The sequence below is a fragment of the Pygocentrus nattereri genome, chromosome 3 (assembly GCF_015220715.1).
Source record: "Pygocentrus nattereri isolate fPygNat1 chromosome 3, fPygNat1.pri, whole genome shotgun sequence".
Lineage (NCBI taxonomy): Eukaryota > Metazoa > Chordata > Actinopteri > Characiformes > Serrasalmidae > Pygocentrus > Pygocentrus nattereri.
Window position 1 is genome coordinate 37,276,838 of NC_051213.1, and position 27,319 is coordinate 37,304,156.

General features: G+C 40.2%; 1 protein-coding gene across 1 annotated transcript; it reads right to left on the reverse strand.

The window, feature by feature from the left end:
• Window positions 1-3,889: 3,889 nt before the first annotated feature.
• Window positions 3,890-24,419, reverse strand: si:ch211-183d21.1. The gene is made up of 13 exons (XM_017700780.2): window positions 24,324-24,419; window positions 20,859-21,731; window positions 19,434-19,614; window positions 19,043-19,182; window positions 17,760-18,007; window positions 16,395-16,697; window positions 13,562-13,811; window positions 12,923-13,103; window positions 10,885-11,030; window positions 8,566-8,640; window positions 8,333-8,482; window positions 5,972-6,065; window positions 3,890-5,867 (listed from the first exon to the last, which is right to left on the reverse strand). Exons 2-13 carry the CDS (start codon window positions 21,670-21,672, stop codon window positions 5,807-5,809), a joined length of 2,643 nt encoding a protein of 880 aa, XP_017556269.1. The 5' UTR covers window positions 21,673-21,731; window positions 24,324-24,419; the 3' UTR covers window positions 3,890-5,806.
• Window positions 24,420-27,319: the final 2,900 nt, after the last annotated feature.

Consider the following 27,319-nt stretch of genomic DNA (forward strand, 5'->3'; position numbering starts at 1 on the left):
CACTGACAGTGACAGTGGTGGTATGTTAGTGTGTGTTGTGCTGGTCTGAGTGGATCAAACACAGTAGTTCTGCTGGAGTTTAAACTCCTCAGTGTCACTGCTGGACTGAGAATAGCCCACCAACCAAAATACCCTGTGAGAAAAATTCTGTGACCACTGATGAAGGACTAGAGGATGACCAACACAAACTGTGCAGCAGCATATGAGATCATCTCAGACTTTACATCTACAAGGTGGACCAACAAGGTAGGTGTGTCAAATAGTGTGGACAGTGAGTGGACACCCTAAACCTAACCATAACCTCAACTTCAGAAACAAAGTAAAATGATTCTACTCTTTCTGTTCTAAAGAATGAAAGAAATGTACCATGAGTCATCTGGTATTGACAATGAAGATTTAGGAAAAGCTGACGGTGTTAAAAACCAAACACAACACACTCTACACACACTGCAGCCTGCACACACACTTAAAGGTCACAATGCAATCGCTTACAGTCTTCTACTAGAACCTGAAACAACATGCTGCAAACCGGATGGTCTGCAGAGCATCATATAATCCACGCAATAAAAAAGTGAAAGCCACCAGGCCGTAGCCTGAAACCAGCGTGAAACGAAGCGCGAGAGTCTGTCACGCAGCAGGAAGGAAGTAGAAGCAGCTTGAAAGAGTGAGCAAAGCAGCGCGAGGGATAGAGTGTCAGAAATAGAGTGTTAAACAGGAGGAACAGTGCAGTGTGTGAGAGAGAGAGAGAAACAAAGGAGCCATTCATTCACATGTGCAGTTCATTTTTATGTATAATTTTCTTTATTATCAGAGAAAGGTACTTCTGGTATTGACCAAATTTAGGGATGGGCTGGAAAGTGACACTGTCACACTGAAAATACTTTAAAAAGCACTGCACCTCATTTAAATGATTTTATCAGGTATAATGTTGGCAGACTTCCAACATCATTTTGGCTCCTGTATTTCTTTGTACAATTCAAATAAATATGATCTCCAGCAGCCCTGTTTACATTTCAGATGACTGAAGATTCACGTGGCCTTTAAAGAGATACAGCTGAATGCATGAAGTTTGGCCAGCCCTGACATGTTTTGTTGATGTTCTAAGTGAAAATAAGTTAGCACATCCTCTACAGAGAACACACCTCTGCACATTTCAATACACATTTACTGTTTATTTCACAAAAAAAACACAAAAAAAACACATAAAACGAGGCTTGGCACATTTTATGGTTTTGGATTTTTTTTTCAATCATGTTAAACTCAGCAAACAAATACAAATTGTGCGCTTAAGTCTGAAAAAACCAGCCATATTTAAGTTTTTTACTGTAGAATGTGTTGATAACGATACAAAAAAAAAAAAATCACGCAATTTGACCAGGGGTGTTTAAACTTTTGCACACAACTGTAATTGGTAATTAAGAAAGGCTATCAGAATCAAATCCGTATGATCATCATTGGGTTTTATGTCATGGTACAGCCAGCCTCCACTCTAGAGGGCTGCGTTCTGAAAAGCTAAGGCACGCTGGTGAACCCAGTGGGTCCAAAAAGCCCACAGTGGCTCAGGGTGGGGTCGACAGCAGGGAAGGATTTCTCACTTCTCCACTGAGGTTAGCAGTGTATAGACTTCTGAGGATGTGACCTCATGCCCATATGAGGCATTTGGGTGTAAGACAATTTTGTCAATGGGAATAATTAAAGATGTTTTTAAAAATCACCACTATGGCAACCTGTAGTAAACAAAAATGTTCCACATCCGATTTTTCCTACATACGTCTTTCTCCAAAACACATGGATACTCGGTATGCAAATGTTGCTACCGGGAGGCAAACACTGCTGTGCACTGAACTGACATAGTTAGACCTCACCATAACACCGGTTCAAACCAGCAACTTGTCAAATGTGGTTAAGGTGCTCTGACAGTAGTATTCTACTCTTTGAGGTGCTGGAGGTCTTAAATAACAGAACAGTAGACCCCCATGCAAAGTGCAGGAGTGTTCGCTTGCTTGCAGCATGCTGTGTGGTTTATGGATCATTCTACTGAACTGGTTGAAAGCCAGAGTTGAAAACACATTTAACTGACTTTGACTTGAAAACTAAAATCCTCTATACTTTAATTCTCTTTTATTTTATTAGAAGAAATGATTAAATCTTCCATTTTGTTCCTACCAAAATGATCAACTCACCAAAACCTAAATGTTTCTGTTTCTGTGATAGTTTTGGCTAATTTTCTGCAACTCATAAATGCTACATGATTCATTTACACCCTTCATCAAATTATGACATCTCTTTTGATATTGTTTTAACACCCATTCATCAGACTCATCTGCCTGTGGAATGGGTCAAAAGCGCAACACACGTTTCAAAATGTTCTGCAGTTTGGGTGCAATTACAGATTTCCACCAGAGAGGTCTCCAAATTGTCAAAACTCAAAGTGCTGCTTTAAAGTACTATTTTTAAGTAGAAGTATATTTATTAAGATTAAATGTAGGTTTTTGGGACAGCTACCTACCACCAGACAGAACCATATATACAAAATCATGATTTATATTTAGCTTATTACTATCTCAACTGATGACTGTTGCTAAAATAAATTAAATATGTGTAAATAACGAAGGTCAGAATACATTTGCTCTTTATTGTTTTTTTTTTTAATTGTTGGTCTGCAGTTTGCACTAATTCAGTTGTGGTACATATGTGGTTGGGAGCATATTTGTTTACCACAGGGTATGCTAGATGTTTTGAAAAGGTGATTTATTTTTTCCATAAAGTTCCATATTTGGACATGATGCTGACTGCTTGATGCAGGACATCAGAGGCCTATTGAAGCACTTTTCCACCAAGTAACGCGGTACAGCAAGTCACAGTTACCAGAACTATATTGCTGCGGATGGAACAAAACCTCGTATCTCCATTTGTGTCATTTTTCAGTTTTTGGGATCATTTAAAAATGCCTGTTGCTCTTTACATTGTGTGTAAAATTCATGATGGACCAAAAGTTACAGCCTAAAATGACCAGGGAAAAAATATAGTTCCATTGACTTCGATCAAAAGTCAAGTATGTCTGGTCCTGTAAAGTTTCCATTTTGGAGATACGAAGTTGTTCCAACAGCGGCGATATGTACCCTGGTGGGGTACCTGTGTCAATGTCCCAACAAAGCTTGAAAGTAGGTAGAATTTTCTGGAGTTTGTGTGATGGTCACATGAGCTTTCATGCAACAGCAGCATTGACAGCAAACACAAACAACAACAATACTTAATGAATTTAGTGTCTTTTTTACCTTTCATACTGCATTTGGTTTTATATAGAGTTACAGTGGCTAGCCCCTTTTCCAGAAACGATCTGACTCAAGCGATCACCATCACCAAGTGATTCTATTGTGATTTGCATTTGATCAAGGATCTGCACCATTTCTTGCTCCATCCAAGCGTTATAGCTTGGACCACATTCAGCACAGGTACTTAGGGATGGTACAGTTTACTTGTCAGTTGAACTGACAGCAAAATGCATGGTCATAGATTTGTAATTGTACCGTACCACACTGCACTAACCAGAGAAAAGTTTCTTGAGACTAAGAGATGATACACTTCTTTAAAGAGGATTTTCTTAGCCAGATAACTTCAGCCCAATGCAAAGCCTGTCCAATGGGAGCAGAGTTTCCACCGGACAGTCCTCACTTTTGGCTTAAACAAGTCAGCTGTACTGACTAACCCTGCTTTGTGGAATACCCCAGATCTGCAATGCTACCTGGTTTGGAGTTGGAAGTGAAACAGCAGAAACCATTAGACTCATAGACTGACTGCTGTGACACAATGGCTACAGCAACAGGAACACCGCACAAAGCTAAAACTGGGAGAAACTTGCAAAGAAAAAAAAGACGACACACATTCATGTGATTCATATCTTTAGTTGGTCCTGGCCTCTAGTGGTGAGACACGGTATTACAGATTAGAAACTCTTCCCTTGGCAGTGCACTATAAAAAGATAGATCTGTTTCTAAGAAGTGTTAATATGCTCTTCTGCACAAGAAGTGGCAACACTTTATTTTGATGGTCCACAGTAGATGCGTTGTTGATGTGCATTTTGTTTTTAGCATGACCTCAAACATTAATTCCCTTTGTAGAACTCTAAATGAAACCCTCAACCTCACCCTAATCTCAACCATAAAACCTCACCCTAACCCAGCTGACATTCAGATAGAGGGTTAGCAGGCCCATGCCAGTAACAGAGTCCTCTTATTCGGGTAACCATGTGGAAAATTATCCACATCTTAAATAATACCTACTTTATGGTGGTCCTGACCATTGAAAAACAGGGTAAAAGTGGGCCAACAGAGAGTGCATAAAGACAGATGGCCTATAGTCTGTAATCGTAGAACTATGAAGTGCACCTATATGGTAAGTGGAGCTAATAAAATGGACAATAGGTGTAACAAGAAGGTGGCAGTTTTAAATGTTATGGTTAATCAGCGTATGTGAAGTACAATAAGAAATCACATTACCCAATGTTTTCAAAGCCGAGTTAGGTTTGCAAGGTGGAATACTTCTGTCTTTTGATGAAAACATTCAACAATGCTTTTGGCAGCAAGGGATACTGCCATCAATGGGGGCTGTTGCCATGGTAACTCCATCAACAGTCACTAAACACAGGCCTATTGTAGAGCAGTTAGAGCATTTGTATATGAACTACAGGGGACCACCAAAATAAAATGTGACCACGAAAGTATCTAAGCACATACAAAACACTTCACTCTCCTTTGGGTAAAATGCTCTCACACACACACAGCTTGCAGTAACCCTGAGTACCCTGAGTAGCTTCTCTATTTTCAGTACCCTTGGGACACATACAACACATTTACCCAAAAAAAGGCACATCCGACTCACAGAAACTCAACAGGACTTCAGAATACAATATAGTAACATTGAATGATCAATGAACCCTTCTCGTTAGCCTCCGAGATGAAATGCAAACAACTACAGTGCGGTTTCACGAGAGAGTAAAGGACTTGCTCTTGGCTAATAAATGTAATGCCCCACCTTGCATAATGTATAGCTGAAGCTACCAGCATGCGCATCTTAAAATGAAATAAAACACAAACATATTTACAATAAAAAAGACTGATTTAAGACTTACGACCAAGTCAACTATGTGGATGTTAATATAAAAGGTATAGTAAGTAGAACTTCCCTTCAAAGCTCAAGAAAGACACAGGATGGCTTTGTAAACTTTGTCATGTCAATGTCAGAAATGAACACTTACCAAGGGAAAGATTTTGACTGACCTGTATCAAATATATCAAATGGGATTCACTGCGGAGCCCTTTCCCCTCATATTTAACATTTCTGAGACATTCTGGGGATCTTTCACCTTCAGCCTCGGTCAGTATCTGACCCTGGATAAAGTTTATGTGATGTATGTAACTCCTCATTCACAGGAACTTGGGTAACATCCTCTTTTGCTTACTGTCTACAGAGCTGCGTCTCAGAGACAGACACTACATCTTCATTCAGTTTAAGGTTTACAGCAAATCATTTGCAAGTGGAACACAATAATAGTACTTAGCGCACCTTTAACAGCCAAGTTTGGACGGCTCTGGAACTTTTGGACAAAATTAAATGAGATTTACTTATGATGAGAGATTTTATATATACACACACACACACACACACACACACATACACACACACACACACACAATTGATTTCCCTTAAAATGCACACACACACACAATTGATTTCCCTTAAAATGCGCACACACACGCGCGCGCACACGCACACACATGCACACACACACACACACACACACACACTAGAGTTCAATGGGTGACTCTTGTTCATTCAGCTCCATTGAATAGTAGTCTTGAGGATGTCTGTGGAAACACAATAAAGTAAGGTTATACACTTGTGTGTAAAAAAAAACAAAAAAAAAACAAAACACTCAATCAGAGATATTTAACAAGATTTTTAGACATACTTCTTCTTGTACAAGTAGAAGAAAATGGCTCCCCCCATTGCAAACAACAACACCACGGCCAACACAAGCCCCACCTGTAGTCCCAGTGAAGACCCTGCTTGACAAGAAATAAACATGGGCTTAATGAATGACATGAATGAGCAGGCATGCTCTGATATCTACACTACTGTAAATTTTAAAATTATGCCTGTTCTAATAATAGTAATAATAATATAATAGAAGTAATAATAATTCTTCCAGCATAGCAGAGCAACAGCACATATAATGTGTGTCTGAAGAAAAAAAAAAAAAGACAGACAGAAGGACTGTGTGAATGAGAATATGCAAGCTCAACACACTAAATTTGTTGCTTGTAGCATTTCTTCACATCCCCTTAATCACAGCATCAGTCCTTTCGGGCAAAGATTAAATCAGTCTCTTCCTGTCCACTGTAGCCCACTCTTCATCAGACTCGGTGCAGATTTTCAGCCAGAGTTCCTCCACGCCCATTTTAGCATTTCACCTGCTGTTCCAAACTGAGAATTGAAGATCTGGTGATTTTGCTCGTCAGTAAAACTGAGCCTGAAGTGGTACCCCCAAGGGTGTCTTTAGTACCTTTAGTTAAGGAACATAAATTTATCATATTCCATCCCAGTTAAATTGCACTTCTTATACCCTCTCTTGACTCTGGACACTGGAGAGTTCGCAACAGCATGATGGCCTCAAAAATAAAATCCTCAAAAGTGCAGGAAGTAAACTCAGAAAAAAGATTGTCAGTTGTTTAATTTCTAAAGCCGACCTCATCTGGCGCGGGAGCACATCCTCCATGTTGGAGCGTCTGAAGAGGAAACTCGTCAGTTCAGTGTGTGAAGAAGATATTCATCGCGGTAAGATACGCCGCGCCCCGAATCGCGTACTAGATCACTAAATAGTGTGTAAAATGGTGCATATACAGTTAGAAGTGCACTCAGTGTAGTGTGTGGTTTGGGACACCGCGATAGTTGTGCTAGCGAGCTAGTTAGGTAATGAGCTGGAACCATTTCTGTTTGAAAGTGCTGCTCCCTGGAATCGTTAATGGAGCTGGAACAGGAGCACGTAACTATTATTCACAGCGACCTTGTTTACAGACGCGGGCGACAAGCCAGAAAATGGAGACTTTTGATTAGAGGCTGGTGGCAGAGATTAGGAAATACGGGCACCTTTATGGCTCTTCCCTGAAGGAATTGTTTTGGTTTTGGAGCTAGCTTGGCTAGCAGCTGCTCAGGATGTCATAGGAAGTGCTCAAACAAGCAACACTAGATAAAAGTATAATCCAGCCCTAAGGTCAACTATCAAATTAGTCATTGGTTGCAGCCCTATTAATGTCACACACAGGCTCACAATGTAGGTCAGGCTTGCTGTTAATTTCTCAAACGCAAAGCAGCAATATACAGATGAAGATATGATGACAATAATAGATCATTCACTTGTATCCTTAGAAGACATGTCCTTCACCAAGTTCTGAGTGTGTTCTCTTTCGATACTCTTTCAAAGCAATCTCAATCATCAGATTCATCTGTTTATGGGAGTTCAAAGCACAACCAAATGTTACAAAATGTTCTTCCTCACATTGGGTGCAATCACATATTTCCATCAGAGGGGTCTCCAAATCTTACATAGTGCAGCTTTAATTTCACCTTTCTGCCTCTTCAGCATCAGTTGCTTGATTTCACTGCTTGCATTGCATTGAACATCTTCTGTAGTTCTACTAACCAGCGTTGCCATGTAAGTGGACTACATTTTCTGATTATTTTTGATTCTGCAGTAATGCAGGACGAGATGGCACAGAATGCTTTTAAGTTACTTACACCCCCAGCTCCAGTAGCACCACATACAGCAATAATATTTGGAGACAGCTTGAAGGTCGGATACAAGTGGATACTGCCCAACCCTAGTACGCTAATGTACCTTAATGACCATGTTTAAAGATGCATTTATAATGTTTGCACCACAGGTAACTAAAGTAAACTATATCAGTAAAGTATGCTGTGTAGTTTTTTGACAGTGTTCCATCATGTTGAACCAGCTACATACAGACACCCTATAGCTGTCATTCTGGACTGTGGGACTGGCAATATTGTGTTCCACTTAGACAAAGTGAATGAGTAGGAAAAATGCAAGGATCTCATGAGATTGGTAAAATCCTTGCAATTTAGGCATTTGGCTGCTTAATCAAGTATTACACAGGAAATGATGTGTGTCACTCATTTTGTCGAGGAAGCGCGAGAGAGAGAGAAAGAAAGAAAGAGAGAAAGAAAGAAAGAGAGAAAGAAAGAGAGAAAGAAAGAAAGAAAGAAAGAAAGAAAGAAAGAAAGAAAGAAAGAACAAAATAGAGATCTGTACCTTTATTATAAAGGCGCTCCTGGGCGGTGCTGCAGGAGGGTAAGTGTTCGCTGCGCAGTGTTTGGGCCACATGCTCCCTCTGCTGTTCAGACAGTGCAAGCACAGAACCCTCCACATACAACTTCTCCGATAAGCATGTTAAATTCACACCTAATATACACAGAAAAAAATTTGCAATGTGCTAATATGCAAATAAGTAAAACAAGTAAAATGACAATATGTTTGTGTGTCACCTTTGAGATGAAGACTGGAGATCCCACAGTGACAGGACTTTTCAAACAATGCAGCAAATCCATCCATATTACAGTCTGAGAGAGAAAAAGAGAAAGAGATAGAGCATTTGTATGAAGTAGTTTCCAGTTGAGCAGGACAAACATAACAGAGGATTATCAGTTTTTAAAACATACCTGCTCCTGCTGTACTGGGTGAATATAGCACACTTTGAAAATAAAAGTCACTACCTTAATGCAGCTACAGAAAGGTGCGTCTCAAAACTTCGTGAGCTACCTCTACACACTGTCATTTGAGATATCTTATATGGGAGATATCAAATTTTTTTTAAAGCAAACAATATATCCTTTAGCAGAGGAAATAAGTGAAGAGATGTATCACTGCAGTAAATAAATGTCAGATTTTAAAGTCAATTTCGTGTCTCCTCAACTCACCAGCACAAACTATAAAAGCAACCCCAAAAGCAGAGTTCTAACCAGACTCTCAGCCTAGTGGGGGGGTCATAGTATACAGACTTTTTCTGAAGTGAAAATGAATTCCCACACCAGTGATATTCCGCTTTCATTATCAGCTAAATAAGTGGCTGTGCTGAGAGTGTAAAGGTAAAAAATCTGGGACAAGTGGAGCAGTTTACCTCAATACCAAGTCAGAATCTTAATCATTAATCATACCAGGAGTACAAGGAATTTATAAATGCAGGTGTCAACATAAAATATTACAAAAAAACATTATAAAAATAATTTGAGCGCATTAAAAACCTACATGTTCTTGTTCTAGAGTGAAGTTTGTATTTTTTTTTCAAAACCTGCAGTAATTGTGTATTGTTTATTGTTTAAGTGAATGCTGTATATTCATTTCAGCGAGCTGCAAGTTTAACGCTTTGTGGGCGACTCACTCAAATGCACACAGGACGAGGATCAATAAGAAAAATCTATGCATAGTTATAGGCCGGTTCTGAGACCCTAATATTGATTTTTTTTTGTTTAAAAACCATCCAACATAATTATATTATTTTATAAAGCATTATTTTTCCTGCTCAGCATGCATTTCAGTCTACAATTTCACCATGTGACTGTGGTCGACAAAATCAGTTACCGTGCCATATGTCAACAATCTGACTTGTTGCTGCTCAGTTCATTTGTAAACTTCATCCAGAAGGAAAGAGCAGAGAGGTGATGTGCATCAGTGGTTTGATGAGTCAGTTATATGTGTATATATATATCATCATCTCTCGCCACATTACAGTACTGTATGACATGCTCTGTTTGATGTATAGGCAAATGTGAAAATGTAAATCATTTGGCATGACGCCTTTGGTAAGAGTATGTACAGCTCAGAGAACTGAGCATCTATTATAAATCTAATATAATGTAAATATTTAGAAAGTATGTATATTGCAACAAATTAAAGTGTATAGGTGCAGAGAATACAATAGAAGAAAGTGGGAAAAGTTCTTATTCAGAGGGATTGCGGCATGGTTTATGCAGTGGTTATTTACATAACAATTTGTGTGATAAACTGCATGTGCAGCACTTAAAGCAGAAGGGAGCTTGTTTAGGAGGAAGACTGCCTGCGGAAAGAAGTAGTGTAAGTGGTGGTTGGTCTCCACAGAGAAGGAAACTGCATAGCTATTAGCTTACTGTGCTACAAAGTGCCCACATTCCAAACACAGGCTTGTCAGAAAAGACTACCATCTGTAACAGCTCTCTAGTGCCTTACACGAAAACTTATTTTTGCCCAGTTAGTGTAAATCAGTTTACAAAGTAAAAGCCCTCATTCAGAATTTTATTTTATTTATTTTTTTAAACAAGCAATGGCTTGTTCTTCCCTCTGTCTGGTAGTCATCCTTTATAAAAACGTTAGTTAAAATCTGCATTTTTCCTTTGAAATCAATTAACATTAAAATGGAAAATTTTGTTTCAATAGCCCAACAATACAAAACATTTTCTTGAAAAATGTGCCGTGCAGCAAATGGCAAAACCATAAATGAATTTAACCTATGAAAGGCATATGAACCCATGCCCTTTCTCAATGAAGACTCTTATGGATAATAATTTGTAAATCAGCCCTGCGATGGACTGGCGACCTGTCCAGGGTGTATCCTGCCTTCCGCCCGAAGACTGCTGGGATGGGCTCCAGCTCCCCCCCGCGACCCTGACGGAGAAGCGGCTTGGAAAATGGATGGATGGATGGATTTGTAAATCATTTCTATTACAAGTGTTGTGAAAGTGCACACTTAGGGTCTTTAGTTTCATCAGAATTAAGCCCAGAGTGCAAGGTGGCATGGATGAAGTATATTATAAATGATTATTTAAACATACTGAAATGTGTATATTCCGGCTTCAGGCACACGTCTATGGGGTTGGAGTAGGCGGAGGTTGGGCAGTAGTTTGGAATGTGAGGTGTTGAGTCGGAGGAGATCCAGACAGAAGATCCTTTTGTAGCACATCGAGAGATGGAGTCAAAGCTACAAACACAAGAGGAGGGCAGAAAGAGTTACACATTTAATGAGTCTACACACAGGGTTTCAGTTAGCTGGTAAATAAAGGTATTTGACAGAAAAAAAAGAAAAAAAAAAACTTGCAATTAAGCAAATTAGGTTAAAGTGTGTGATCACATAAAATCCTGTGATGATGCTTTAACACAGATGGAGCTACAGCTCAGTTACTGAGTTCAACTTCAGTACATTACTGCATCCTGAGCCATATAAAGCTCCCATCTGGTTTAACTTAAACTCCACAACAATTGCGCTCAAGGTGGCAGCTTCCACCCCTTTCACGGTGCTTGCTACCCCAATTCTGCAGCTCTTAAATATCATGCAAAAAGTGAAAGGTGTCTGTACTCCAAAAAAGGTGGACATGAAAAACTTGTTAAAACAAAAAACAATCAAAACATAACAGAGGTGATATGCTAGGAGTTCTGATGTGATTTCTCTCTCTCTCCATCGATAAGCTGAACTGTTAAAGCGCAATCACACAGAGATATTGCCTAAACCCAGTGCAGTAATTTCATGCTAGTTTGGTGTCATTTGGGTCCTCGAGTCAAGAAGTTCAAGGACATCTGGTTTACTGGATTAAATCCTATGACAACATCATAACAACGTTACATATATTTAGAAGTAGTTGACAAATGCACTCACATCTGAAAAAATGAATAAAAGGAATAGTGAGAACTACATTAGAGCTGCATTAGAACTACATTAGAGCTGATTGTCAGTTAGCATGGAGACTTTTACCACAGTTGAATTCATCTTAAGGCATGATTAGAAAATCAGATTAGCAATCTCTATGCAGCTTTTAGCCAACCGATAAAACTGTTTTGGTTAAACGTGTAGCCTACTTCTGCCTCATTACAGTAGGCATACTCTAAAATTGAGTTACCAGAGTTACAAAGTTCTTAGCTTCCACACACTGTTGTTTAGAGCAGATAAGCATGCTGGTTGATGTTTTGCTGTTTTTTTTTTTTTGTTTTTTTTAAGTTGGTCCAAAAATCTGAACTAAATAGAGCTGAACTAAATCTAAAAAGCACCTAAACCACATTAACATGCCACCCTGCCAAAACTCCATGCCACCACTTTGCCACCCGTGGTCAAATTTTCTATATCTACTACCACCATTAATCACTACTGCTAAAGCTTCAAAAATATTTGACTTTTGTAATGAATGTAGCTTAGCCAGAAAAATATTTCATGGAAGAACGTGAACAGAGCAGAGGTTTCGATGGACGCAACTATGGTTTTGTGCTTAGTTGTCTGGTCTGCTCCTATAAATGCATACATCACTGTATTTTCCTTCCAACAGAACAGGTAAAACAGAACAGGTAAATCAGCTCACTCTCCTCTACTGTCCATGCTGCTGCTGAGGCTTTGGGATGAACAGTAGATTCTGTACTGATTTGTCCTCTGTCGGCCCCTTGCTCACAGTTTTAGCCACCACAGTAATGTATATAACGTTGAGTATGTTTCTGGCCTTATGCTGAAGGAAATGCTGTTGTTGTTTTATGATTTATTAGGTTTGATCATTAACCACTGTCAGAAAAGTGGAACATGAAATGAGAAGCTCTCTGCTTCTCCTGAGTGATGTCGTGGAATGGTTCAGGATTGCTGCTCATACTGTGTTGCTCCGTTTTAAAACTGGATAAAGTTAAAGCTGGAGCGGATCACACATTTTTTACATATGCTTTTTAATACTTACTTTTTATGCAAGTATTAAAAGCCAGCCCATTATAAATATAAACAATAAATATTTTAGATGTTTTGAGAATATGTGATGCTAAATGTTGTGACCTTCATGTCACAATATTTTTTAACAACAACAACTTCCTGCGCATTTTCTAAGGGATGCTCTGGCAGATACACACCTGGGAACTGGGCGTACATGCTGCTGCGTAACACTGTGGAAAAGGTGACGTAGACTTTGGTCATCAGAGAACACCAGCAGGTCTTGAACTTGAGAGTTCCTGCCACACACACTGACCTCCCCAAGCAAATCAAAACACAACAAAGCTGCACCCAGATTGGCTACTGCAGGCAACCTCTGATCTAGAGAGAGAGAGAGAGAGAGAGAGAGAGAGAGAGAGAGAGAGAGAGAGAGAGAGAGAGAGAGAGAGAGAGAGAGAGAGAGAGAGAGAGAGAGAGAGAGAGAGAGAGAGAGAGAGAGAGAGAGAGAGAGAGAGATGATTTTTTTATTTTATTTTGGTTTAGAGGAAGTGCTTAAAAGACAAACAACACTTGAGTGAAGAAAAAAGTTTTTAAATGTGTAGAACAGCAAACACTTAAAAAAAAGCTTCACACATCTGCAGAACAGACGAATCAAGAACAACAAACCAGCACAGATGAAATGCCGAAGTGCGTCGGTCTATAAATGGGAAAACTGAATGACCGTGGGCCTGATACTGGAATTGTGTCTGAGAATTTTAACCAGTGATGCAGTCTTGCATCTAGATTGCAAATATATTGATCTACGTGATGCAAAGGTACGCAAGCAAAAACATACTCACTGGCTACAGAGTCATTCTTCAGTAAATAGTATCCATGCTCTCCTAAACTGTCCTTCAGCGGCACCACATGTCTTTCACCACTGCTTCCGTACAGCACCAAAACCAATCCATGTAAGGGAGTTAATGGTGGCCCAAGCAGCTCCACAAACAGACCCCGCCCAGCTCCAGAGACCCCACCCACCTCGTTAATGACCAGCTGTTCAGGAGGATGGGGGCAGTCATTCATTTTCATTGGTGTGGGTGAAGCAACCTACAAAAATTGCACATGTTTAACTCGAGACATTTCCCAGAACATACATGCATCCATGCATCCATGCATCCATGCATCCATCCATCCATCCATCCATCCATCCATCCATCCATCCATCCATCCATCCATCCATCCATCTGTTGCTGTCAGAAGAAAGCCTTGTGTCTTGTGTCATTTTTCAATTTTTGACAATTTTAAAATGCCAGTTGCCCTTTACATTGTGCGTACATTTCATGAAGAATGGAGCAAAATGACTTGGAAAAATGTCTGGTTCCACTGACTTACATTAAAAGTAAAGTCTGTTTTTTTCCCCTTTTCCTGTAGTTATAATTTTGGAGATACGAGGTTATCTTCCAACAGCAGTGATGTGCATATCCTTGTATTTTGTTTTAAAATGTAAACCGGTTGTTAAATATTTAAATAAACAAATAAACAAACATGTATAACGGTACTAGTTTTCTAGTTACAATGCTACATAATGGCAACACGTATAGCCATTTTATTTACTATCCACAATGAACAGTAAACCATAATGCTAATTATGGCAAAATATAGTAAATATGAAAAACAAAACAAAAACAGTAAATGGCAGTATGGTCAAAATGTCTACAACATAAATATAGCATTTTCATTGCTGAGTGGATGTTAGATCCACATTCGTGTCTGAAGAAAACGGCCACAACGAATGAGCAAAAACAATATGACAAAGGCTCTAAATGTGCTGCTGCTGCAATAGCACTACCAAATAACACTAATCAACAAGAAATCATCCATCCATCCATTTTCTAAGCTGTTTCTCCGTCAGGGTCGCGGGGGATGCTGGAGCCTATCCCAGCAGTCTTCGGGTGGAAGGCAGGATACACCCTGGACAGGTCGCCAGTCCATCGCAGGGCAGACAGACAGACACAGACAGTCACTCACACCTAGGGGCAATTTAGCATGTGCAATTGGCCTGACTGCATGTCTTTGGACTGTGGGAGGAAACCGGAGAACCCAGAGGAAACCCACGCAGACACAGGGAGAACATGCAAACTCCACACAGAGAGGACCCTGATCATCCGGCCAGGGAATTGAACCCAGGCCCTCCTTGCTGTGAGGCGTCAGCGCTACCCACCACGCCACCGTGCAGCCCACAAAACAGTAGAACTCAAATTTAGCCACTAAACCAAAAGCAGGAATCCTGTTTAAAGCTGGTTTAAGCTATACTCACTGTAATGTCATTAACACTCAGTAATGTGTAAGCAGACTAAATCGGCTACATGGCCAAATTAGACTACAAGACACACCACACCCATTGCTAACATGTGCATAAATCAAGTAAATAACCCTGCATTCTCCAGTGACAAACATTTGCAGTACAATTGGTCACACTAAATAGCTTCATGACTGTAAACATGGCACTTTCATAGGACGCCACCTTTGCCACAAGTCAGTCTGCGAAGTTTCTGCCCAGCTAGACCGGCGGTATAAAGCCCAGCGGATTCTAGGCAGAAAAAGTAAAGAAATGCAGTGTTTATGCTACAATATGCAATTAAGGCTAATTAACAAATGTTATTTCTTTCACAAGGTGATCCCTTTGTGTCAGTGAATGTTGTGAACCTACATGGATCTCCTCCTCTTCACACAGCTGTAACATAGCAACAGTCACAGCAGTAAGTCAGCTTTTTACTGTTGGTCGTTTTTATAGTTTTTTTAAAGAATAAACAGAGAATACAAACATTTGTATTCTGTGAAAATGCAATGCAAAGAGAAATTGCTTTTGCCTTCTGATGTGTGTCTCATGTCCGGATCCAGATCACATCTGATGTGAAATGAGCTTAAATGCTATCATTGTGAAATAGAAATATGTAGGAGCAAAAACAGCTCAGCCATGAAATAATCAACCATACAGTAGGGCTGCCAAATGCTGAAGCATGTTCCATGTAAAAATCGCCTGCAGCATCACTCATTACAGAGCTCCAAACTGCCAGTGGAAGCAACATCAGCACAGGACTATGTGACAAAAGCCTAAAATGGGTTTCCATGACAGAGCAGCTGCACACAAGCCTATGTGCAATGCCAAGCACTGACTGGAGTGGTGTAAAGCACTCCATGCAAACGCTCATGCTTTTATAACGGGACGTCCAAGCTCAGGTAGTGGTCAGGTGGCCACAAGATGTATGCATTTCTTGTGGAAAGAATGATCTGTACACAAAGATCATTCTTTACCTTTACCATACTATCAGTCAAGTAGTGTACTTTCAAGATTATATTATTAAAACAATACTGTTTACTTGAATGTAACAATATTATTATTAAGTTGCTGCAATTGTTACTGTTGTAAATAAGGACTATATGATTGCTGTTAGAACAATGTGCGAAATCTGAAACAAGGCATGACGAGACACATTTATTGCTAAGATTTATTTGCCCTCAGTAAATGTTTTCCTAAAAGCTTTTCACAGTCCGTTTCTAGGTGCTCTCAGGAAATGACACCTCACTATCACAATGATGCACATTTCATTACACATTCACACAGCATGTTCAGTTCTCTCAGGAAATGACTTCACTGTATCACACTGAAAATAGACAAAGTGACATTACCACGAAGGAGTTATGGTTAAGTCTGTCTGGTCCACATCGGCTGAGGCTCTCATCACCTGTGAGTGCACCAGGGTCTTCCAGTAGGGGGAGCTGTCCTGGTGTCAGGGCCTGGATTAAGTCTGCAGAGTCTCTGTCAGAACCACGTGCCCGGTACACTATCGCGTCCAGCAGGCCCTTTGTTGGAATGTTGGAGCCCTCGCTTGAGGGAGGAGATGATGAGCGGTATATTGCAATGGCATCTGGGCCATTCTGGATGGTATTGGCTGGTATGGGGAACTGTGGATTGAGCTTATCACTCCCAATCTGTGAAAATCAAAGAGGGCATTTAAGCACTACATTGTGGTCCAAAATGAGATTCTGTACATAATAAATATGACACAGCTGCTTTGTGGCAATGCCCGTTGTAAGAAGAGCTATTTTTTGGGTCCATTAGCTCGCTCTGGGGGTAATGCTCAGATCTTCCTCCCACTCCACAGTTGGAAGGCATATTGTTGAGTCTGTAATTTACTTATTTGTAAAATGTTGTGAAGCATTTTTTCTAGATATCTTCTTCTATGCAAGGTAGTTCTAAATCATGTTGATTTAAGTGTACTCTATGGGTGATTTAAATAAGGTGCTGTTTCTGTGCCAGTGCAAGTTGGGGTTGTTCAAAGAGGAGTGTATTTACATATCTGTGGTGTTGACTTGATTTTGAGAATTTCCCACCAAGCTCTTAGGGCTGTGGCTATTGTTGGGGTTTTAAAAGTAGTCACAAAGCCCAATGAAGGGAGTGTAATGGAAATGTTAAATTAAAGGTTTGTATTTCTTTACACTATAGTGGTTCGATTTCAGTCCAGGATAACTGCATGACAATGAAATCATAAAAATTTGGGACATTTTGTAGGTTTTAATTTTTTTAAATATTCCCAGGTGAATAGGGTGGAAGGCAGGATACACCCTGGACAGGTCGCCAGTCCATCGCAGGGCAGACAGACAGACACAGACAGTCACTCACACCTAGGGTCAATTTAGCATGTCCAATTGGCCTGACTGCATGTCTTTGGACCGTGGGAGGAAACCGGAGAACCCGGAGGAAACCCACGCAGACACGGGGAGAACATGCAAACTCCACACAGAGAGGACCCCGGTCGCCAGGCAGGGGAATCGAACCCAGGCCCTCCTTCCTGTGAGGCGACAGCACCCACCACACCACCGTGCTGCCCTTGCTTGTTACTACTCTATTTCAATTAAGAAAACTACACAAGTATCTGGTCTTGATGACTCATTTGTTAAAACTGCATAAAAGTAAAAAACGTTACTGAGAAAAAGAGAAATAAAACACACAATTACTAACTTAATATTGTCTTAAGACAGCAACAGACTCACCAAGAAATACCCGTGGTTATCTGTGTAGTATCCATAGAGCTCAATTTCGCGGTACACTTTTCCATTGTTGCCGTTGAACAGCAGTAGCCAGATGCTGTTGAGTGACATGCGGTGGCCAGACGGGTGCCATAGCTCCACAAACTCTTCATCCTCTGCTATACCTGGTGAGTCTGTGTTCACTTCGCTGATCAGGAAATCGTCATTGTGTGACGGTGGCTCGAACGGCTCTTCTGCCTTACTGGCATTAGCTAAAGAAAGAGGACACTAAGTGATCGTCTTTCTAATGGACTCGTGTCAACGAATCAAAAACCACTGTGGGCTGCAAGAAGACAGGGCTAAAACACCAAAATGGTTACATTACAAAGAACCAGTTTGACAAACAAGGACAGTGTCAGTGACACATGGCACCATCCTTACGAAGCACCAAAAGCTAATTGAGTGCGAGCAGCACCCCTTGTGGGGAACCTTGAGTTTGCTAAACATGAAAGAGTGAGTTACAAGTTGTGGTGTATGAGGTGCTTGACCCATCACCACCACTGTAAAGACAAAACATTCCACCTTAAAAGGTGCTGCTGTTACATTAAGGTACCTTAAACAAAGAATGAATTTCAAACAAGACACTGGAGAATACAAAGCCAGCATCAGCTTACCTCAATAAATGAATCCTTAATCAAAAAATACCTAAACTTTCACTTGTAAATGTTTAATATCTGCTAATGAGTGACACAGCTGAGCTCTAAGCATCCACTAGAGCTCCTGGACTGTTGAGCGCATCTCACTTGCTGATCTAATGCTGCATCCCCAATCTCACAGTTCTCTACTTTAACTAGTTACTGTGCCTTTTGGGACACAACATAATAACACAGCAGGAAATCTCAGGCATTCAGAATTCATCTATCATTTCACCAGTGACCAATCAAATAAAATATACCACTTAAATATATTATAATATTTAAATATACCACTTTAATATATTATATTATAACTTAAACAGTCAAATATATCAGTTAACACACTTTAAAATTAGTTGTACATTGAGTGTTTTGAATTAAAAAAAAAAAAAAAAAAAGTCATGTTTGCTGGATTGGTTATGACTTTGTTATCACATGACAAACTGCCACAGCACTCCAAAGTGAACGTCAAGTTGTCTATCAAAATCATCAGAAACCACAGAAACAAGTATATCCGAGACAAATTGAAACTGAGGCAAGTGTGTGACGATTTAGGCAAGCAGTCTGCCTCATGAAAATCCTTTAAACTGTTCCTTTTAAAGGATGCTGTACCTGAATCATAAGGGCAGGTGTTATACCATGTGCAGGGGCTGGACTCTCCTGACTTCTGCAGATCAAGCTGAAACATTCCAGGATCTCTTGTCCAGCGAGCAACACCACATCGTCTGATGTAAGCATCACCTTCAGAAATCCTAGTCACACAAAATGAATGCAGTTATTCAGTATAATGACTAGCAGTATGATAATGACTATGATGATCTTCCCTGTGTTCAGACTACACCTGTGCAGTTTATAGTGAACTTCAGCTGAAGGTCTAAGCCAAAAAGAACAGTGTCTACAAATCAGAAGCTACCTAGAAACAAGCAACTTGTTTAGTGCTAGTCTTAGCGGATAACTGAATTTACTGGAATGCTAATAGGTTTAGAACAGGTGTGATGATTACCCGCTGCTGAGCTTGAAGGGCTTCCTTCCAGGTATGAGTGTTTCTGTGAGATTAGCACTGGGCTTGTTTGTTCTGCCACTGTAGACAAAGGCATCGAGCGGCTGCAGCTGACTCAGAGGGCTGTCTTTAGGGAAGTCTGTGGCCTGGCCTTCATATACCGCCAGTGCCCAGCCATCTAATTCTGAAAAGTTATAAATTAAAGGCTTTGAGCCTCACTTCATTCATGCACACCCCCAATCAGAAGCGGATATTTATTTATTTATGCAAATGCATGTTGCACTGGTATAAAAAGTAACTGCCGGTATCAATAAACCAAGAAACATTCAGTCAGGAACCCAACACAGAAGATGAATAACAACAATGTATAACAATACAGGCTTAATGTCTTTGAGCAAAACTCGAGCAGGATGTGGGAAAACCAACAGTACATCCGCCTACACTTTTATACAGTACACATTTCAGAAGTGCACTAGTACACTGAAGTCTTATATCATATCAAATAACACAGAATATGTGATTTCAACAAGGGGTCAGCAGATTGAGACCTGGACGGATGGAGTCCAGCATTTTTTACCTTACCAGTTATATTACCAGTAAAGGTGATAAAATCACATGACAATATGCTTTTGTATATCTCCAAATTGTAACTTTGCAGGAGATGAAAAAACATTCCTAACTTATAAGGCACGTTCAAGAAACAAATTTTTTTCCAAGTAATTGTGGACTATTTCTATTGATCTATTCATCATGAAATTTTAACACAATGCAAAGAGTAACTGGAGTCTTCAATTTATGCAAAATGTAAAGAAATTAATATGCAAAATATCACTCAATATAAATGATTGTACTGATAGATTGCACTAGTGGGCCTCTGTTCTATTCCAACATTATGAAACCTAAAAAGCCCTTAAGGGCAAATTTACTAAATGGACTGAAAAAAGCCTGAATCCTTCTCTGGTTGCAGATTATTGTTTAAATTGTGACTTTTTAGCTTACAATAATAATTTATTTTTGGAAAAAAAAGCTCACTGGGAAATATATAATTACTTAGATGTTATTTTAAGAAAATAAGACTCTGCAACTTATTTCTGCAAAATGAGTCAGAAATTTGAGAAAAGAATGTGCATGCAAGAAATGTCCACAGCAGCATGCACAATGTTTAGTTTTACTTGTTTGTGCCACTTTCTGCTATACACCAAAAAATAGTGGGTTATGGGGGAATGGTGATTAATTTGTGGGGTTGCTTTGTTAGGGGGGCTGGGGTGGTATGCAATGAATATGCAGTGAAGCAAAGGTGCAAAAAAGTAGCTGCCTTTTCTGGTTGCTAAAGTGTTGTAGCGCCTGTTAGTAAATCATGACAGCCAAATCAGGGTTTGCGTTGGTGCCAAATGTAGAAATGGGAAGGTCTGATGTGTGTGAAGTTACTTGACAGAGAAGTGGTGTCCATGTTCACAGTGGTAATCCCGTCTTCACTGGCCTGCAATCCCACACTGGTGCTGACCGTGTCTGTGCGTGTGTCATACACGATCACGGCCAGAGGCCCTCTTTCCTTAACAACATGGAGTTCCAGTGGTCCAGACGGTCTTTCCCCACCCAACTGAATCCTTTCAATCCGTAGTGAAACGAAACTAGGTGGTGGGCACTCGTTGGCCTTTCCCGGTGTGGGATGGCCAGTTTGAAAGGTGTAAAGATTATCAGAGAGCCAGCAGCGCTGTATTGATTCATCATCCTCTAGGGCTTGATCATCCTCCAAATACGGAGAGGAGCCAGGTGTGAGGACCCATGCCAGCACGTCGGCCTTGCCCAGTGTCTTTCTTGAGGTGTATACAATGGCGTCTAATAGCCCAACTGAGGAGACATTCCCTCCTTCAACTACAGGGGTCCATGATGGGCCATATAGGGCGATGGCATCAGGGCCATTTTGTACCGAGTTTGGTGGAAGGGTGACTGCAGGGCGTGGCTGCAGCTCAGCCGAGCCCACCAGAAAGAATCCATGCTGGTCCGTATGGTGTCCACTAAGGTCCACCACGCGGTATGCCTTATTGCCGTTGCCGTTGTAGAAGACGAGTGTATAGCCATCCAGGGAGACAGAGCTTCCACCCAAATAGTAGAGTTCTACAAATTCCCTTGTGTCAAAGCTAGGATTGTCAGCGTTGACCTCGCTGATCATCAAACACGCCTGCAGTGCCCGCATGCACACGCACAGCACACACAGCGCACCCGTTACACTCAAATGCATGACGGCTGTCTTTTCAAAGCCTCTCAATATGCTTGAATTGGTGAAATGGATGAGAAGACCTGCAGGAGACACAGAGAAACAAGCAAAGAAGTCAGTGAAACAAAATAATAACCATTTAAAAGGTGCGGTTTTCAAATTGCAAGAGCTGCAATCTATTAGAGGTAGGGAATATGACATTTTATTGTTATTGCGATTTCTGAGCATGTCATGGATATTAACCATACATAACAAAACAGAAAACTGCATTCATTTCATTACATACAATATTAGTCCAGTCTGATTGGATTTAGCACAGTGCAGTGTGGGAAACGTAAAAAACATTTTTTACCATGTTCAAATATTGTGATGAATATAGTGTATTCTGAAAATGTCTTCGAGCAGCATGATGTGGTATTTTTGCCATATCGCAAGTTAATAACATGCAGCTTGCTTGTTTAGACTTTCAGTGAAGAGCTACTCATCCTTCCTGACACCTCAATGTGAAGCTCAGAAGACAACCGGAGTGTAAAAAAACCATAGACACGAATAGCAAAGAAACAGCTTAGCACATTAAGACTACAACGTACTGCTGCCCCGTTGAGGTTTGACCTGTGGAAGTAAATTTGAACATATCTGAGAGTTATTTGTGAACGACAGTACTGAAGAGAAAAGGTGGGGGAGGTGTGGGAGAACTTTGGGAAGTGGACAACACATGGATGACTCATATAATGAGATATGCAGCATATGGTCTTGTTTCACGTTTACACACACTTAAACAAGATGGTTCTTCAGTGGTTCTTTGGAATTTAATACAGAACCATTTCATGCTTAAATGGCTCTTTGCAAGCTTGACATACAGAGCCATTTTCAAAAAGCCACAACACATTCTCCATCAATCTGAAGAACCATTTCACCATGCAAAGAACCATTTAAGCCTGAGATAATATAGAACACATGAGTGAGATGTCTTTCTAGAGATGCTGCACCCCATCCTTTCAGGTCACAAGCTACATACTAGAGTTACGCAAAAGGACTCGATGTTTCAATCCCAAGTAGTTCAGTTTCCTTACATAGAGATTATCCAGAACATAGATGCTATTATCAGTCAGAAAGAAGCACAGCTAAGTCTTACTGGATATGTCCCCTATAGCATCACAACGAGAAAGAGCAAAACTTTTCCAGAAAGTTTGTTCGTTTGTCTGACTCAAACCATGGAAGTGTGGCCATACAGAGAGTTCATTCACAGTAATGCAAGATGCACCATTAAAAGTCCCCTTTGCTTTCAATATTCATGATGTGGTGTCAACCACAGATGCACTATGATATCAGAACAATATCAGTATCAGCTGATAGGTGTTTAAAAATGATTATCTGCCAGTGGACGGTATTTCAAACCAATATCTGATGATTCATTTATCGAGCAGAATGTTTAGATGACGCTGGGCTGCTCTGCTAAAATTTCTGTATCTGATTAATTTTACTACAGTTGAAAACCTCCACAAATCAAGGTTATATTTCCTCCCTAATGTTGATTCAGGTAGATCTAGTCCCAGGTTATACATTTTACTAATGTTTATGCATACGCTTTAGCAGATACGTACATGAAAAATATATCAGATATCAGCTTTAGCCCACGATTCTTATACCGGTGAATCCCTAATGTCAAAGCCTGCTATTGTTGCACAATAGAAATACTGGAGAGTTAGCCAAGAGTTTCAACAAAAGTGGGCGGAAAACCGTTACTTCAAAAAACAATGGCAACGTATGGATTTCAAATATAGGACATGCAACATATGCACTTCCCTTAAATCCAACTTATATTAGTCTCAAGACCATATCTGTGACATACATAGCAAGTGATTTGAAATTGGCCAGTGGCATTTCATTCCTATATCAACATATATAAAGCCACACATGCTCCACATATATTTAACAATACGTGATAGAAAGCATTATTTCTATATGGATGGCATATATTACTCAGTTTTTTTTTTTTGAGTATTTTATTTGAACTTTTCGCTTTAAAAATCTTTCAGTGCTTGTATCAGACATACGTTATATCCATAGCATGCGTTCACTCACCTATCAGACACATATGCATTATATGTAAAACGTGTATGTGCAATATTTGTATATAAGTTTATAGATTTTGGGAATGTCTGGTAACGAAAAAAAACCGAGCATGAATGTGTGTGGAGTCTGAAAACTCCTCAGGAAGAGAGTTGGGACACATCCAGCTCTATTTCTCCTCACAATCTCTGACTGTGTGTTCAGAGTGTGAAAGAGACGGTCAGCCTTCGCTAAACTTACTCAACTGCTCGAGCTACTACTGAAGTTTTAACTCCGCTCCCACCAGAAAACAAGTGAAGAACCGTCGAGTCTGAAGCATTTCTCACATTCCCAGCGCACAAGACCAGAGCAGAGTCAGGGCTGCTCTCCTCAGAGCTCCTATAAAACGGGCTAAAAGCTCCTCAGCTACAGACAACTTTCCCTCAGCTGCGGCGGAGCCGTCATGATGGCTCGCTGCTGCTGAGACTGGGACGGAGTTCGTGCTCCAGCTCACAAACTCCTCACACACCCACAAACTGCCGCTAAAACTACGGAGAAGATCAGAGAACAAGACTAAGGAGTCGTATCCATGATTTGGGCTTCGTGTTTCGGGATCCTCTTACCGTTGTTTCCCCGCCGCTCCCCCGTTTCGTAAACTCGGGCTGTTGGCCGTTCCGTCGTCACCCCTCTGCCTCGGCCCAGTATCTCTCAGTTCTGACAAAGCTCTCGTAGTGCCTCCCCTCCCCACCCCTCTTCTCTCATCCACCCCCTCCTCCCGCCTGTATTCCGACAGAGAGGGCGGGGTTTGTCAGATAATAGGTGGGAAAACGCAGGTTCCTCTTCTTCTTCAGTGTCCCCTCGCTCGACAGGGTGCGCTGTGTTTATAAAAAAAACCTGTACGGGGTCCTCAGACTTTTTACACCCTCAAAGTGGGGACCGTGATGAATCTACGTTGTTTAGCTGCCAGACTGAAGGTTTGGAGCTCCGTCTCTGTCTGGGCTTCTGTGCAAATGAAAGACTGTTAACTGCCACAGGGCCTCGTGTGGAAAGTGATGCAGGTCGTGTAGCGTAAAAACTCTCGGCTTCCTCAACGCGAAACGTCGGACATCGAAGCATCTTACTTGCTCAAGATAATGTTTTTAGGAGAGACGTGTGTAAATTAATGTCCAAGACTCGTTTCAAAGAAAACATTTTTCTCAATAAATGAAGTTTTCGTTTACTTTATATCACTAATTTAAAAAAACAGGATGCCAGTATTACTGCTACTGAGTGCTGATTGGTTGGCGACCAGAGCAGCTCATTGGCTGTTCGTGCTCACTGACGTCATGGACGTAAATGAAGCACTATTTAAACTCCTATAACTCGAGATTAAAAGCTATTTAAATATAGCAAAGGTGTTAAAATGTTTTATGCTGTTCTGTGTTCAGGATGTGATTGTACTCTTTTATTTTTAAAATTGTTTAAGCTTTTATAAACTGATTTTGCTCAAATGCTCTATACTAACACATTTATTTTGGATTCGCTCGGGAGCGCCCTCTAGCGTATGAGAAACTCAGCCTTACAGAGGGGTCATTCTCCTCTCTACAAGTTCTCTGCGAACACTGCTGTAATGGGTGTCCCAGTACCGCCCTCCACTGGTCACTTTGAGTTTTCCTGTCGCTCACCCTTCTATGGAAAACAGCGTGCTGTGTTAATAGCGAGATTAAGTGTCCTCTGGGTGAACCCTCACTCTGAACAGGCAACGTAGTTACCATGGTGACAAGTTTTTCACTCAGAGTGAAGAAGACTTTTACAACAAGACAAACACCTGTGGCCAAATGGAAATAGCGTTGTGTGTTCCTGCTGTTTTGTAAGTGCAGAATTACTACATTGTTAGCGAGGATTAAATTTTTTGCAAAAATAAAGGTTAAAGGCTCTATGTAAATTACTATGTAAATTGGCAAAAATTGTGGGCAGTTTTATTTTACAGTGACATGAATTTCACTGGATGTTTTAATTAGTTCAAAAATAATTTAAATAAATAAAAAATAAAATTAAAATAAAAATTGTGCTGGAACATGAAAAAAGAAGAAAATAAATCTCATGGCCTTTGAGATTTGTATTGCATCATTTGAAGGTAGAAAGTAAAAAAGTATGTTTCGTCACTTGGAAATGTAACTGAGCTTGATTTCAATAATACAGTTTTTCTAAAATAATATAAGTATAGTCACCAAGTACCTGCATATTTTTCACATGTTAAGGGAAATTCCAGTAAAAATTAAAAAAAAAAAAAAGGATTTGGGAGGGGACTGTATATCTCATTAGTTGGTGAAAGCAGTAGGAGGCTAGCATTACTTCTAGTAACCCAAATATCCAATTACAGCTGTATGACTGTGGTAATGGTCTTCAATTAATCATTTCAACAGAGAAAAGATTACTGAAACAGCAGAAGTGAATCGAGAGATAGATGAAATGGGCAGCAACCTAAAGGCTAAAGTTGGCAATATAAGATAAGCTACCTGACTATCTAGATACCTCACCTCAGTTTAGCTTAATTTCTCTTATGAAGGGGTCTTTAGTGTCCATTTTGTGCAGAATAAAGATAGAATGATTAATATTTTCTTCAAGATTTTGTTTGAAAACTGAGGCAAGAGTTATAGTAATGGTTGTATCTTTTAGCGTACGGATCAGTAGCTAGGCTAGCAGTCAGGATTTGTTGACACCATAGACCACTGTAGTCGTGTTGTTATGCCCATATTAGGAACTCCGGGTCCAAGCGTCATTTCTCTATGGGCAGAATGAAAAGGGTTTTCAAAAAAATTACCTCTACCACACCCTGTGTTAAATACAAATGTTCAGAACCCGATACGTTTGATACAAATGTTCAGGACCCTCTGAACTATGAGGTCGTTAAAGAGTTGAAATATGAATATTGCTAAATGTGAGCTAAAGCTACTACACACTGAAAACAGCCTCCTTAAGCCGGTTTTGGCAGTAAACATTTCCATGTTCAGACTGAGGGCATATGAAAAAGTCAGAACAAAATCATCAGGTTCTGCGCAGTTCTATGTTCTTCATCTGATGATTGCTGAAACACAATAGATTTCTCCTTTTAGCTTGATTTGATCCGTGATCTACAACCGTACCTGCACTCAGGCTGATCCAATTCAGACTCAGCTTAATAATCACTGCTCACCGCTGATAAACTGATTTAGGCTCAGAAAATCCTGATTATTATCTTAATGCCAGTAATATTTTACTGAGGGCATTTTCTCAGGACATTCACCAGCTTTTTTTCGACTTTTCCCGTTCCACCTTAAATGGTGGAACGGAAAAAGTCCATCTTAAATGGCATTTTAACGTGTGACTTTCAGCTTCATGGAGGGTTGAAAGGCCTGATATGAGGAGGTTTCTCTATTTCCGCTTAACAGCTGAGTGACATTAACTTATTTTGCTGTTTAACAGAACCGACAGGTCAGTATTTTGTCTAGTTTGCTAATATTTGTGATGGCTAGTCACAGTTGCTGCAGCATTTAAGGTGGAATGGGAACATTCAGACAAGGAGCAGTGAAAAGAGGCTTCATTTCAGCCTCATAGTTTTAACACGGGTAGTATAAGGAGTTTTAGCTCATCAAAATAT

Coding starts and splice junctions, on each gene's coding strand:
- si:ch211-183d21.1 (XM_017700780.2), bottom strand. CDS start 21,672: ATGCATTTGAGTGTAACGGGTGCGCTGTGTGTGCTGTGCGTGTGCATG. Junction 19,615..20,858: donor GGACACCACTTCTCTGTCAA/GTAACTTCACAC, acceptor ATAACTTTTCAG/AATTAGATGGCTGGGCACTG. Junction 5,868..5,971: donor TTCTACTTGTACAAGAAGAA/GTATGTCTAAAA, acceptor GTGTTTCCACAG/ACATCCTCAAGACTACTATT.